Source organism: Lichenostomus cassidix, chromosome 5 (assembly GCF_008360975.1).
Source record: "Lichenostomus cassidix isolate B80296 chromosome 5, HeHo_3.0, whole genome shotgun sequence".
Classification (NCBI taxonomy): Eukaryota; Metazoa; Chordata; class Aves; order Passeriformes; family Meliphagidae; genus Lichenostomus; species Lichenostomus cassidix.
Window position 1 is genome coordinate 33,103,028 of NC_139486.1, and position 16,074 is coordinate 33,119,101.

The 16,074-nt window shown below is 40.5% G+C and overlaps 1 protein-coding gene across 6 annotated transcripts in view; it reads left to right on the forward strand.

Moving 5' to 3' along the window:
• Positions 1-16,074, forward strand: part of RAD51B (RAD51 paralog B) — a 411,052-nt gene that overhangs the window by 272,063 nt on the left and 122,915 nt on the right. For 5 of the 6 annotated variants that reach the window (XR_014852614.1, XM_085062131.1, XM_085062133.1 and 2 more), the window contains one exon: positions 1,538-1,616. The exons of the other annotated variant lie outside the window; for it this stretch is intronic. Coding sequence is in view for 4 of the 5 variants with exons in the window: in XM_085062131.1 (XP_084918257.1) it covers positions 1,538-1,616 (79 nt within the window). In the remaining variant the exon portion in view is untranslated. The remainder of the gene's footprint in view (positions 1-1,537; positions 1,617-16,074) is intronic. 6 annotated transcript variants of the gene reach the window in all.

Here is a 16,074-nt window from a genome sequence, read left to right on the forward strand (position 1 = left end):
TTTTTTACTTCATCAGGAATCAGCAGGATCTGCTAAGACATCTACAAATAAGATTGTTGCTGTCTGTCATTCTAGGAAATCTGTATTTGGATGCATCTGATAGAAAGCTGCCTATCATGGGCTGTGAGGGTGCAGTATCTGACAGGGCTTTGGGAATTCAGGCACTGAGGTGTGTGATGGTTCCACAGTATGCATTTGACAGGCCTTGAGAAGGGCTTAGATGAATTCAGAGCACTTAAAGAAAGCCAGCTCTGTGTCCTCAGCCCTCACAGTTCAGGCTCTGCTGGGAGCAGATCCTTGCTGGACCTCAGCAGGAGCTGAAGGGAAACCATCTATCCAAACCATGTCCCCAGGGGATGGGAAGGCTGGAAGGCTCTCCCAGAGTACACAACCGCCACTGGGAGGGCTGGTTTCCAGATCCCAGCCTTTTGTAGCTGTGGAAGAGGTGAACAAGAACCATGATTCAGGTTTGTTCAGCAGCTCTGTGCTGGAGGCAGAGCAGCAGCACGCTCTCTGCTTCAGCCACTATCAGTGACTTCTGCAGGGCCACGTGGGCACCATCAGAGCAGTGTTTGCGCTGATCACATTCCAAGCAGAATGTACTAAATTTGTCATTAAAATGCCACTTTCATGTAGGTGACAGAATGAGGGTCATTTTGAGGCATGCTGTGGAAGAGCAGTCCTTGACAATGAGCAAAAATCAAACAGCCAAGCAATAAAGTTTGGCACATCTGTGTGAGTTTGCCATCTGCAGGTGCCACATACCCTACCCTGCCAACAAGCTCTTTTCTATCTCTGCAATTCTGCTGCAGCACATCTTCTACAGAGGATGGTTCTTCCATAGTGGAGCCAGGGAGCTTGGTATATTTCTGGCCTTACCCTAACACCAAGCTAAATTCGATCGAGGGAATTCCAGTTCCTATTTTGATATTTCAAGGACAAGATCCTGGAATAAGGCTTGACATGGTCGTTCAAGGACAAGATCCTGGAATAAAGGGATCATTACCCCTTTTGCAAACGAGGACATCCAGATACTTACAATGGCATGTTAACATCCCCAGTGTGATGTGATGACCCATGAGTGGACATGCTGCTTCCAGGGGCTGGAGAAAGACAGTGGGTGGAGTTCTTGGAGAAACCAATGGGGCATATCTGTGGAATGGCTAATGGCAATTAAAAATTGCTATACACAAGTGACAGTAGCAGTTTTGTTCAAAATTGTCTCTAAGTGCAACAGCCTGAACCAGCAGGAATGGTTAAGCTTAACAGGATGCCAGTAAGACAAAATTTACTGCTTTCATTACAGTCGTTTTTTAAGACCTGTGAATCCGTTTAAAATTGCAGCATGATCTATATTTGTGTATGAAAGGACCTCAACTACTTAGAAGTGACAGGGCTAGATCAATAACTACCATGTTGTTTCTGAAGTATGATTTACTACTTCTGGAATTTAAATCTGGTGAGAATGTTTTGCAGATTTGAGCTTTGATCAGTATGTTATAAAGATGCATACTTACATCATACATTTGTTTTGCAGCTCCTGGTTGCTAAATCCCCTGTTGCTCCATTCTCCGCCTTCTTCTACACCATTGAGAAATCAGGCTTGGTTCTTCAGGGTAAGACCAGAACATTGGCTGTTTTGCCTTTTCGATGAATATTTTTAGCAGACTGAATGTAGATAACAACAACTATTGTTGAAAATGGTGCTGTTTATACTGAGTTTAAACCCCACACATTTAAACATTCTGGTTGATAAAGGCAGCCTTCTGCTGAATTCACTGTTTTGTCTTGGATTACACTGAATTAGTTCTTGCATATTGCCATGGGTCTAGGAATGGGCCCTGAAATTATTAACCAAGGCTCCCTGTTTTCCTCCAAGGTAAAGTGGAATGGTTTGGGTAACATGGGTCCTATGGGATAGGTGTCTTCAGGAGAAGCCTACCCAACTATCATTAGTGACCTGATCTAATAAACAGAAATAGTTCTTAGCGAATGGCTTGACATCAATAAAAATACAGGAAATTTGTATCTGTTTTCTATTTTTGTGATCATTTTAATGCTAATGTTGCATGGTCTTAAATTATCCTCAGATTCTCTAGGATATGAAGTGGTATACTGAAAAACTGGATATTACTGCCATGCTGACAGGGAACTAGGATTCGTTGTGGCTGTGTCCTAAATCATGGACTTTTAGACCACATCAAAGAAGTTCAACTCTTCCCTTCTTTTCCCTATTTATCTGAACAAAATCCTTACTTTTTAACAAACATTCATAGATCAAGTTTATTGTTGCTGTCTTTTGATATGCAGCCTGGCATATCACTGTATCAGTTTAACAGACGGAATAAAACTAGTCTGTCACTTTTTGTTCAGGGGAGACACTGATATGCAGCTGTGGCAATAAGACAAGTGAGTATAGCTGGTTCTCAGGTTCCAGACACTGAGAATCACTGATCCCCATGAGGTACTATCAGCATTTTTAAGGGATGTGCACATTTCTCATGTTGACATGGGCTGTACCAGACTAATGACATAGTTATATTTCCTAGTGTCTCAACGTGTTTACATCTCGGTTGATGCAAAATGTCAGAAAACAAAAGAAATGGAAATATTTTATGGTGCATCTTTGGTTCCATTTGATATATAATTATTATGGGTGGGAGAGGTGTCCATGCAGTGTTCCCTAAGCCTTTGGATACTATTTTCAGTGTATTCTTAGACAGCACTTTGGGCACTTGATCTGCTTTATTAGGTACCAGTAATTCTAAAAGTCTACAGGAACTAAAACAATTTTCATTAGTTTAAACTGAGTTTATTGCAAGAGTTGATCTTGACCTTGTTTAAGGATAGGGCAGATGATAAACTACTTTTCTATCTTGGGCATCTTGAGTTACATAGATGTTTCTGGTCATTATATAAAAGGCAGACAGTTTCCTGCTCTATCCTCAGGCACTAATGTAGTGAAACTTTGGGAAAGAAAATTTTCCCATTTCAGAAACAGGGAGCATTTATTCAGAGAGGATATTTATTTTTTCAGTTCTTTTCTGTGAACTATGAATATAGCTTTCCCTGGACTAAACCATACCTTTAAAGAACAAATGGGCCTGGTTACACATAATGATGATGGAGCAGCACTCTGATAGGACAATATTGTATTAGGAGTGTGGCAATTGCTCTTTTCTCTATACCCATATGTTTCTGGGGTGTACATTTAAAACATCATTCACCGTTTTTCTACAAACAGGTGAGATACCAGTTTGGATTTGTTTAAGTATTTGATGTCTTATTATCGGGCATTCTTTGTGTATTTTGGAAGGCAGCTAGAATGTCTTCTTTGTGTGAACCTTTTATTACTTTCTGACTACATCATTATCTTTCTATTTTAGACACTTTCCTCTAAGATGGGTAGCAAGAAAGGGTATGGTTTCCCTGATAATGTGCCGCAGACTGTTTAATAGAGACTTGTAAGCACTTACACATGAGCCCATCTCACTGACTTGTAAAAGTAAATATTGCATGGTCTTGCCCCTCATTTCAGTGATCATGATTTCTGTGGAAAGAGGAAATGAGCAAATCCCCAGGAAGTGTCTGGTTTGGATAAGATGCAGCAAGTGGCACCAGGCTGCCTTGTTCAAGAGAGGCTAGAGTTTTTCTGAGAGTTGTACGTGATGCTTCTTTCCAAAGGCAAGATGGATGCAAGGGAAGATCACAGTAAGGCGACTGGCCGTGGGTCAGCCGGTCACTGCTTGAGGGACATCACATAGCGCTAACAAGTGGAATCTGTCCTGCAGCCTGATTGCAAAGGCGACCCTCCCATTCAGGCTTTGTTGTTTAATTCCCTTGGTGTCAGGAGGTGAGCACATTCAGGGTGGCTGATGGGAACAAGTGGATGGGTGTGGGAACTGGTGAGAAGCAGCAGCTGGCTGAAGTGCCCAGGATTCTTTCTTTTTACTCAGGGGGTCCCATCCCGGGACCATTAACCAATAGGCCATAAACAAATTGATATTGGAAAATGTGGCTGGAAGCTCCCTGATTAGCAAGGGTGAATGGGGAATGAAAGACAAAGTGAAAGTGTGATTTAACAGTTCCACAAGCAATTTCCATTGCCACCTCTGAGGGATTAGGATGTGTGGAATAGGCTAAAAAAAAAAAAAAAGAGGAGGAGCTCCCCCCACTTTGTTCTGTGGGCTGGAGGATAATAAAACGGCAGGAGAGGCAGTGCAGCTAGTTAGGGATTTCACAGACTGCTATTTGATGCAGTTTAAGGAGCCCTTCTGCTATTGTTGCAGTTAAAATGGGAAGCGGAACTGTTCTCCATTTGCAAAAATCTCCAGCGTCCTCAGGAAGAGGGCTGAGAGCAAAAGGCTATTAAGATGGTAATGCTGCCCCATTTGGAGGAGTGTATCAAAATCCTCTTTGTCAATGTAAATCGCTGCTCTGTTTCCCTGGTATCTTTGCATCTCATGGCCTCAGTGCAAGCACAGAAATTTTTGGAGGAGACCTTAGTGAAGGCAGAACTGCTTCTCTTTTATTGTCAGAGGAGATCTCCAGGCTGCCCAAGGGTCCTTGGGGAAAACTTCTCTGCTTTTATAAACCTGAAGAGTTCAGGGATGAAGAGAATACATTTTTGCACTCACTCTTATTTCCACGTTCAGACTAGAGAAATGAAATGTGATGATTGAAAAGCAAGATTGGACAGTCAGAAATTTAGGAAGAAAAGTCTTCAGCCTCCTCCTTTCATTGCTTTGTATTGCTCTGCGCTATGGATGGAGTGGACGGCAACCCCCAAAGTACCCTCAATTGCCTTTACTTTGCAATACATTGTCATGTCATGTTCTGCCATGCTGTACAGTGTCACTCTTGGATGAACCTGAACTGTGAGTGCAAAATCCAGTCTGACAGCAGATCTCTGTTTTGTAGAGATCTTATACGAAAGGCAGAAACCCGGATCTAAGCACTGCAAAATATTGGAAGTTTTACTGTCAACTTGTGTTTGCTGTTTGTTGTTGCTTCCCTATTTCAATACACCAGTTGATGAGAGTGAAATTATACTGTTAAAAAAAAGAATAACATTAAAAGAGCTCCATATCTGCTTGATTAGAAGTGCAAGTTGTAAGATGATTTTTCTCATTGGCAGTGATATAATTTCTGTTTTGACTGGAAATTACTAGCTGGTAATTCTGTTCTGGTACAACAGTGAAAGGAAATTTTGAGCTGCTGTTGCCTGGTTGTAGTTTCATTGAAGTTGAATGTAGCACATACTGGGTTAGGTCAGCTGAACTAGAAGATACAACTTAGCCTTGCACACATATATACAAAAAAGACAGGCTAAATAAACTGATTTTAAGCTGTATTCTGTGGGTGATCATCTGAGTCTAGCTTTAAAAGCAGCGGTGTTCTGGGGTATAAATACAAGCTAGCAACAAGCCTAGCTACTAGCTACAATAGCTCATCTGTTTGTGGAAGTCTCATTCCATCTAACTTAAGCAAATGCTTTCTGTTACCCAGAGGATGGTGCTGTGAAAGAAGACAGGGGACACGATGGCTGTTTTCCAGCTGAAGAGTTTCTTGGGACTGAATGCTTTAACTAAGTGATTAACATTGCTCTTCGCTGAAAAAACTCAGAAACACTGAAAACATAAGGCAAAATATGTTCATGAGCTAGGACTTGCTTTTGAGTAATCATATATTTTCAGTTTCATAGGGTTTAAAGATGGGTAAAATTATCAGCTTGCCCAAACTGACCTCCCATATATCATATGTTTCCTTCAGGTGCCTGATAACTTTCTTACACAGAATCATGTCTTCCAGAAAAGTATTCACTTTTATTTGAAGACATAAAAAATGTGTGTTACTAGTTTGCCTTGACAGTGTTTTCAAGTTTTAGCTACCTTGTTGCTAAACCCTTGTTGTGTATTTCAGATTAGAATTTGCCTGCCTTCAGCTTTTGGCCTCAGTTCTTGTCATGACCTTCAGTGATAAAAAAAGCACTGTTGCTGTTAAATGGTTGCCATTTTTCATAAGTGTACTTGGCATTATGATTTATACTGCTATGTTTTACTCTTGCTTTTGAAACAAAGGTATAACTGTCTATAAATTTAACCTCAAAATTTCTGTGTCTCCTGCTGACTGGCTCCCCTCACTACCCAAATAAAGAACAGAATACCTTGTATTGCTAAAGGGAAGAGTTTGGGGGTTGTGCCACAGCAATAGATAATTAGTAAATTAATCCATCCTTTCTCCTGCCCTATTTTCCACTGTACACAACCTGTCTGAACACAAACATGCTCACCTTGCATGTGACATCTTATTGAAGCAGGTAACTTATGATATATAGAAACAAAAGGATGTGGCACTTGGAAGAGAGTGTCTTAAGTTTCACAGAAGTGAGGAAAAAATTCTAGTAACAGCTAAATCTAGGGAAACATTGGTACATTATGTTTCATTTGTCACAAAAGTAATGAAAGAAGCTCATTTTGATCTCAAAATTGCATAGGGTCGGGGTTTGTAGTGCAGCATGGCAAACGGTCTCCAAAGTGCTATAACTAATTTCTATGGCTGAAGCAAGTGAAAAGTGCCTCATTTTATTTTGTAAAGAAGCAAGTAGTGAGGTAGAAAGGGAATTCTGAAAGAAAGGGCAGCATTATTTGTATTGTATTGTGTGGGTTTGAACAGTGAAAGACAATGATATACTGCATCAAAAGCTTTTATTCACTTGGAGAACTGTAACTATAAAGTGACCTTTGTCTGGAGCAACATGGATATAATCTGTAAAATGAAGCAGGGTTGTACTTGATGTGTGAATGGGTGGAAGACAGATTAATGGGAATAGAGTTGTGCTTTGCTATTGAGATGGTAAAAGATTTGCAGTGCCACTGGTGATTTCCAGCCCTATTGGAGGGATAAAGATGAACTGATCATTGTTAGGATCTCTGTGGGGTAGAACTGTTTTTGCTGTATTCCCCACAGGACACTGAAAGTCTCATGCTATTTCTAACAGGTTTGTAGTAATGAGAGCAAGGAAACATTGTCAGTTTGTAGGTTAAGTGTATCCTAGCAGTAAGGCATGAGAAAAAATAAGATTGCCATCATCCCAATGCCAGCAATATCACCCACACAGATATAGCCAACATCAATGAAAATGTCCTTTTGTTCAGGTAATCCATGGCATTTTGAGGAATGGGTTACTAAACCTGGCCCAGGAACAGTGTTTAGGTGGTTTTGTGAGAACTGCTCTACTGCTCTGCAGCAGCACTGGCAAAGCCTTGCTGGAGTAGCCAAACTCCACGGCTGTCAAATGAAGGTCAGAGAAACAGAGCACAGATGCAAAACCGACTAAAAATGTTAATGAACAGAAATGGAAAGAAAATGTTTTAATGGTGAAGGAAGACTAGAAACATCTAGGGTTTAGATCCAGTAGAAACCAAATAAACTGCCATTTCAATAAAATCAAATGTTCCTCTCTGAAAACGGGGCACTTCACATAATGGCATGGTAGATAGGCAGTAGTTTGGTAAAGTTTCTGGCCATATTTTTTAATGTGAGCTTAACTTGTGAGAGGATATTATGCTGGATAAATCCAGTTTAGCACTATGTTTTGAATTACCTGCTTATTTCTCAAGATGCCTTTAAAGATCCCAAAGATACAGTACTCCTGTCTTGCACTGAAAGCCAAACATGTCCCTAAATGCTTCACTAGATTGCAGCTGAAGTGCCAGCATTTAATTTGTCTGAAGTTCTACTAAATGCAAGATAAAACAAAATATTTAGTGCAAGCAGTGTGCCAAATCCGTTCTCATTTACACAAGTGTGAATCAAAACTAATTTATTTTAATCCACTGTTGTTAAAACAATGAGATGAAGAGTGTAAGTCTGTTGCCCTCTTTTCAAGGCTGGCATAGGCTTCCTGGGACAAAATGATCTCACTTCAGAGAAATCTTCTTCTTACCAGGCTCTCTGTAATGAATTCCTGATCAAAGTGGGCTGCTCCCCTGGGTTTTCAGGATAGTGCTAAAGCAAATGGCCTTTTTTCCAAAAGGTTTTTAACATAAGGAGTGTAATTGTCTGTTGATTAGAGGTAGTATCTGTGATTTGTGATAATATATTGTTGTGGGAACTGAACATTGTCATAGAAGACTAAGACTTTACCAGTAATTGCCTGGATTTAATGTAGATATTACATCTTTCAAGCTACAGATTTGTAAAATAAGGTCAAATGTACCTGAAATGGACTTAATGTTCTTAAGTGAACACATTCATGAGTGGGGAGCCAAAAAAATGTCTGTTCAAAAACATGTTTTTCAGCCAGAGTAAAGTCTCATGCTTTTGCATGCAGCTTATGAAAGTAAAAGACAGTTAAGTCTCACTGTGATTTTTTCCTTTCTCACATAGGCACAACTAGATTTCTTTTGCTATCCTCAAAGCTTATGTCTGCTCTGGCTTTACTGCTAGCATGTTTGGTGAAGCCATCACTGATGTCATTTGATCTTGTGAAGTGATAGTTAGCAATAGAGGACTATGACTCACCTTGGTTATACACGCAACTTTTCTCTAGCTGTAGGAATTTATGTATTACTAAAGTCTTGTGAAGTCTCTAAGTGTAAGCTTGTTTTCCAAAGAGAAATGCTGGACACTTTATTGTTTCCTATGCTGGGGAGGGAGGGTGCTGTGGAGATCCAAGAGTTACCTAAAGTCTAAACCTGGAAGTCTCCAGAGTGCAATTCTGTGTAGAGAAGCACGTTGGAACAGCACTTTGTCTGAATTAGAAAACTTTGTCTGAGGAGGGGCTTACTAGCACAGGGATAACGCTTTACAAATGGGGCTTCCACTGCTTTGACCCCAGTGCTGTTTTTCTCTGAAACTTCCTCTGTTTCCAGAATTAACACATCCCAAACAACCTCATGTATCTCTGCATCTAATGAGTTGACTTGCCCTGTCACAGATTTAAATTATCTGCTTATATATGCTTAAGTCTATCTTGATAAGATGGAATAGGAATATACAGTACTTTCTTAGAAACAGGCACAAGTGATAAATTCTCTCAGCAAGCAGTGGTTTACTTCAAACTTTTTCTCATACCATCATTTCCTAAAACTCCTAATATCGGGTTGTTACTGTAAAATATTTTCTGCAATGTTCCTTTAAACTTTGGCACTGTTCCTCAGTGTTTGTGTCGAAATGAAACCAGAATCTGGTCCTTTGTCAGTCAGTTCTGTGAAGACCCCTGAAAAACTTTTGAGATTAAATTCCAGGGCCAGATTGAGTTAATGAGACATTACAGAGATAAGAGAGGCAACGAGGTTAGTCAGCAGCTTGCTAGAGTGTGGTGTATCAACCCAGGCTGTTCCTTAGTTTGCCACCTGAATAACCCTAGAGGGTCTGCCTTAGGGCTCAACACACAGGCAAGGCAGCACATGTATGCCTGCAGGGCTGAAGAGGAAGCAAAGGCAAATGATGCTACAATTAACAGTTCAAGAAGAGATGTTGTTGTTGTAAATATTTTACTTTATTGTTCACTGAATCTCATTTTCATTTAAACTTCCTAGTTTTTCCACTACAGAAACAATCTCCCATGCAGTCCACTGCTCTGTGAAGGTGGACTTTCCAGAAGTAGCAGCAGAGATGTGAGGAATGACATTTCTAGAAAATGCTGGGGAATCTTAAGTCTGAATGGTCTGAACAGAGTGCTGTGTGCTGTTGTGGAGACCCCGGCTGAGATATGCCTTACTACTCAGTGAATAGACTTAGAATAAGCAAGCTGATAAGTAAAGCTGTGAACACCAAGTGTTGCACTGGTGAAGATGTTCTGAGAGAATTTAGGGATGAGATTCTTTCTTAGTAGCATATATAAATATCACATTCCTCCTTCAGGCTGCATATGCTCAATGAAGGGCTTCTGTCTTGAGACATGCAAGTGGGAACTGCTCACCACATCTTTTACTTTTCTTCATGATATATCTGTGCTGTGAGTGAATTACCCAAAACAAGGTTTTGGGCAGCCAGGCACATACATTGCAGCTGTGAGTCCTAGCTGTGAGCTAGACCATATCCTGTCTGCCATGGCATTTGCTGAAGTCCACAGAGGAGCAGAACATCCTGTTTGCTTAGTTTTCTTTTGTCTGCCCCATACCAGCACAGGGAGAATATTACTCTATATCTTTCCTCTTCTACTCTGAAATTGGATCACAGCACTCATGATTGTGTTCAATAGCTGGAAATGCTGAGGATATCCGATTGCTGAGGTCTCTTATTTTAAACACCACATGCCAGGAAAAGTATGTGGGATCCCACCAGCTTAGCACTGGAGGGTGCAGGATGCATCAACAGGAAAACCAAACAAAACATGAAGTGAAATTCATTTGAAAAGGAAAGGGGCTCATATGCCACCAATCAGGAGTGTTTAAACTCTTCGTATCTACACAATAGGCCTTTTATTTTCCTTCAGTTCTTCTCAATATGCAAACTACCTTTAATTGATTTTTAGAGCTGAAGCTGTCACCAAAGGCAGTGGGACCTGTAGGTGCTCATTACCTTTGAAAATCAAGCCAATGTATTCTAATGTGGTAGCAAAAGCCAAAAGCACTAAATCAGAATGGTTAAAGCATAACATTGATAGTTCTGTAAAGTGATCCTGGCCACCTTCATGTTTGATACAGAGGCAGGGCCTCACGCAGAGCACACCAGAGCTCAAAGGTATGTTGCTTCTTCATTGCCTTTCAGCGTTCCTTCCCCTACAATTTTTTTGCCATGCTTCATCACTGCAGTCTGTCCAGCTGAGTAACACTGGAGAGGACTTTGTTAGAGTTTAGCAGAGGCAACTTTTATTCCTCCAGAATACTTTCTTTTTCTTGAGAAACAGGTTTTCTCCCCCTTTTCCTTTCAAATGTGTGTTAGGCTGAACTGGGGAATGGGTGGTCACACAACTGACTCATAGCTGAATGGGCCAATTTGGCTAGCACTACAAGGCAGCAGCAGCAAAGATGGGCAGCCACCTGAGTCACAGTTTGATTTTCATTTGGAAGACTTGTCATACCCTAGGAAAGGTTCCATTACTTAGGGGTCTGCAGAGGGATCTGGACAGGCTGGATTCATGGACGAAGGCCAGTTGTATAAGGTTTAAAAAGGCAAAGTGCTGGGTCCTGCACCTGGATCACAACAACCCATGCAACCCAATGGGCTTGGGGAATCCAGCTGAAAAGCTGCCTGGCAGGAAGGGATCTGGAGGTGTTGGTTAACAGCTGAATATGATCCAGTGTGTGCCCAGATGCGCAAGAAGGCAAATGGAAATCCTGGCCTCTATCAGAAACAGTGTGGCCAGAAGGACCAGGGTAGTGATTGTCCCCCTGTACTCGGCACTGGTGAAGCCACACCTCAAACCCTGTGTTGTTATTGGGCCACTCACTACAAAAAAAACATTGGACAAATTCTGTATCCGATCAGAGGGTATGGATTTTGTTAAATAACTAAAGATCTTTTAGTCCATAAAATAGGAGATGTGACAGGGAGGGGTCTGCTGCTGATGTAAGTTTCAGGAAGTGTGAACAGATGCCTGGATGTTTTCAAATAAAGTATATTCCAGGCCTAAACTGTGTTCCTCATGTCCATTTCCTTCAATAGTTGCCAAGGAGTAAGTTGTTTTGGCTTTCTTTGTTTTTTGTTTGGTGGGGTTTTTTTTCATGGTGCTCAGAATCAGTAGCTTAACTGGTTCAGGGAAAGCTCATTTAATTGCCTTCTAGCTGCTGCTTGTCTTAGACTGGAAGCTTTCTCAGTTCATTAGGTGGTTTCTTTTTTCTTTTTTTTTCATAGTGCCACATATTGTTGGTAAAATAAGGAAACTTGAAAACAGAGGAAGTAGAGGTAATGTTGATCTTGAAACACCAGCAATTGAAAGGACCATTCACAGTTTCCTTTAAAACAAAACCAAGGGGTAAGATAATGCTAACCAGGGCTGGGTGCCCAAGAGAGCATCATAATGAAGCATCCACTGTTATTGTTCAACTCAGTGTTTGTTCTTCATGTGAACAAAAGGAAGGAAGAGCTCTGCTATCAGGCTGGAGAGGAAGGAGTCTTTGTTGCCCTTGGCTACCCTAACTTTAAATGTGAGGAAGCACAGGGCACTGCAACATAACCTTTCTGCAGAATTAGATGAGGAAAATTGATAGTTCAGGAGGTTAAGGGCAGACCCTCTGTTTGTCTAAAGACTAGGCTTCCCTTTCATGACAACCCCAAATCAGGTATGTCAGTACTAGTAATTATTTGGGTCATGTGAGGTTTTAAAAACCTGGTTTTAAACCCTGGTTCTTCTGCTTTGCTGCTTCTCTGCTATTTGATTCCTCTTCTGCATTGTTGCTCACCAGAGGAGCAGTAAGAGATGCCATTTCCTTATTGAATGTGACAGGCACCCAGTGTCCTGAGTATAAAGTTCAGTCATGTTGCTGAATGTATCTGCTAGGGACTAAGTCAGGCTTACTGTACTTTTCTGTTCCTACTCCACTCATAGAGTTGTCTGCTGAAGTGGCAGAATCCCTGCTGTCCCTCTCCCCATCCTTCAAGTTATGAGGCTGACACACTGTCCAATTAGTGACAAAGTTTACCATGCTCAGAGCCTTTGTTTCAGATTTTCAGATGACTCAGGCAATGATTGTGTCATCAGCTAAGCTCAGGTTACAATTTAGAGATACCCCTGGCCATCATGAAATTTTGCCTAGCCTGCCTATGTGTTAGTCTTACTCTGGATTTGTCTAGTCCATGTACCATCTCTGCATACCAAGAGACACCAGAGAGATGGATTTGCATCCCATTAGAGGCAATGCTGTGGTGTGGGGATGTTTGAAAAATGTACGTGCATATTTTGATTCTGATACACAGAGTTCATTCTTTGTATATGATGCTTTGAAATTTCTCAACAGAAAATAAAAGCAGCCCAAAAATACTTACCAGCTTTGTCTCCTATTCAGGGTGCATCACTGCATTGATTTCCTGTTAATTCACAGGTTACCATGGTGCATGATGTACAAAATGACACTTTCACACATTTGTGTTAGAGTCTATTTCCATAATCCCAAAATCTTAATTGTTCTCACAACAGTATGTTTTGTGAAGGTTCTACCAACATTATTGTAGATAGAGCAATAATGTTAATTAGATAAAATAACCTTGTGTGGTTTAATGCAAGCAATCTGAGGGCATGTGATTTGTCAGAATGAAAGCATTTGGCAAGAATGCAAAGAGAATGGGGAGAATCCCATGAAAATACTGAGAGTCAAGTGTAAGAAATGTTCTTTAAAGGGTCATAGTACATCAACTATATACAAAACCATTGAAAGCAGAAGAATTACGGCCAGGCTCAAATTAGATACGCTTCTTGTGGTTTTGGGTATGATCAGCTTGTGTGTAAAACCATGTTGAATACAGGAAGAAATAAAACAAATACTCCATATTACATTATTGGTATTGTGGCTCTGTAAACCCACGAAGTTCAACACAGAAAATTGAAAGGAAACTCTGAATGTCCTGGAAAATAAAATTAATTTAGACCACCCACCAAAGTAGCCTTCTGAAAAAAGGTTGGTCTTTATTTCACATGTTAGATATGAAAGCTCAGTAAAATGCTGAAAACCCAGATGGGCCAGTGGGGGAATGACTGTGCTTGTACTTAGTTTTCTTATGTTACTAGCATCTTGAAGTGTGGTGGTTCTTTGAAGAAAAAAATTGCAGGATTAGATTTAGCACATTTTAGCCAAACCACGGCAAGGATAGTCAGTTTACAAATGCAAATGTTTTATGTTTGTTTTGTTTTCCTAATTACTAACCCTAGAAATTATTTGTTTCTTAAAAGCTAAAAGGATTTCTTTCCTTCTCACATATCATCATGAGTGGTTTTAATAGAATAAATTGTGTCTCCTTTGCCAGTTTAAACAGTTGTCTTCAGTTATGCCAGTCATGGTGGCTTGCATATACAGTTACAGTTTTCATACTTGGGTGTTAAAATAAATCTGAAGAGGCACAGAAGAAATAGAATTTACATAGGTTCTTGGTGACCTCTTTGCTTAACATAATTAGCAAGTCTGAGCGAGTAACTAACACTCATTAGTGCAATTGAAGACAATAGATGAGCTACTGAGGACTGTCAGGGAACAATTACCTTCAATAAAAGTAGGTGCTGGTTTGATGCATCTGTAATTAGAGCTGCCTAGCACTGTGGAAAAGGTTTCTTTTCCCTCCTAGGGCTAGAGGGCTTGGCAAAATCTCCTTTGGGATGAAACTAGAGAATTTATCTGAAAGTCTTTGTGGGTAAAGGGCAACCCTATGACTTTCTTTATAGAGACTGTTTTTATGACCATCCATGTCTATCAATCATAATTTCAACTTGCTGAGGATGTAAAAAACCATCTAGCAGATACAAGGGATTGGAAGTCTGTTATCAAAGCCATGCCTAATGGATTTGCTTTTTGTTGGAGCAGTATCTTTGACAGACTTAACCAGTGGTTTTAAGTGAGAGTGAAGGCCCCATTACAATAAATGAGGAGTGGCAGTGGATAAGGCCATGATCTAACTGAAAAGAAGAGGATAATCATGGACAGCACAGCTCTGTGTTGCACTGCAACTGTGCACATCTTGCAGGTCATTAGTGGAAGAGGGGGTAGGCTAAGTTGTTGCAGCATTCCCCTTCCCATGGTCTCACCTTTACACCTGTTTGGAAGGGGAAAGCTGGTACAATAACCATTTTACAATACAAATCAAAAGACAGCTCTTTGATACAATTAAATTGGGTGTGATTTCTACCTTTTCCTTGGATAAATGCTTACTGAATCCTGGACGTGGGGAGAGAGGTGCAGTCCTTATGTTTCTCCTCTAATGAATTTTCTCACCAATGGACTAGACCTGAAAACAGAACAGTTTGCTCGGGGAGAAGGCTGAATCCTGCCTGTGCACAGGTAGATGCCTTTTATAAAAGAATCCTGCTAAAAAGAGTAAACCTTACCAGGAAGAAATCAAGTGAACTGGGCTGACAAAAGAATCAAGAATAGATGACACAGTGTTACTGAAAAACTGTTTCTTCAAGAAGCAAAATGGTTTTGTTTCCACAAGCTAGCAAGTGGGATATTAGCTGCTACAGCAGGAGCCTAATGGCATCAGATCACCAGCCTGGTTGTTTATTTGCAGGGATGTGTTCAGTGAACATTTCAAGCACTCCAGGAAGAAAGGAGAGACTGAAGACTAAGCTGTTCTATTAACATTTTCTTTTCAATAGAAATTGAACTGAAGAAGACAACAGATAAATCCTGATTCCACTTTATTATTAGTTGTTGAGATATGCATTCATTAGAAGAAATGAGAAACAGATTACACGAGCAAACACATCTGGCCTTAGACTGGCCTTCAAGTCATCCAAAAAGAAGCACGAAATATGGAGTTGTTTACAGCCAGGCACTTAAAATCCCACACAGCTGCAAGGGTGAGAGGCAGCAGAATAAACTCAAGACAAGCTGACAACAGCTCCACTGCTGGGGTGCCCCTTTTGCAGACGAGACAACAACAGATGAAGAAATCTTGAGAATGACCCAGAGCAGTGCTCATTAGTGAATGAAACACAGGCAGGAAATGGGACAAGATTCCTTTTGTCATAGTTTTTCACCCAGCTGTCTGCCTGTCCCACAGCCACCCACATGCAATCAAATATAGTCATAGTTAAACTCCAGAAAAGTTAGACAAATAAAACCTCCAGTGATTGCATACAAACTCTTTCCAAGTTACATTTGCCCCATTAGTAAGGAATGAAAAATTACTGGGTTTAATCCAGGCACATTTATCATTGCAGTCAAAACTTATTATGAGGAATCGTATTCAGGTAAATCTGATAGAACTATGTGATTCCCCTTAATCATGTTGTCTGTGCATCTGCTTTTCTGCATATCTACTGTTTATTATTGATTTACTAGCACTTTTACTACATCTATTGCATTTCCTTCTTATGGCAAAACTATGATTTTTACTTTATGCAGGTATAAACTCTCTTTGTGTTAAACAGATGTGTGCGATTCCCAAAATGAGAGCATTAACAAGCAGAGAAAA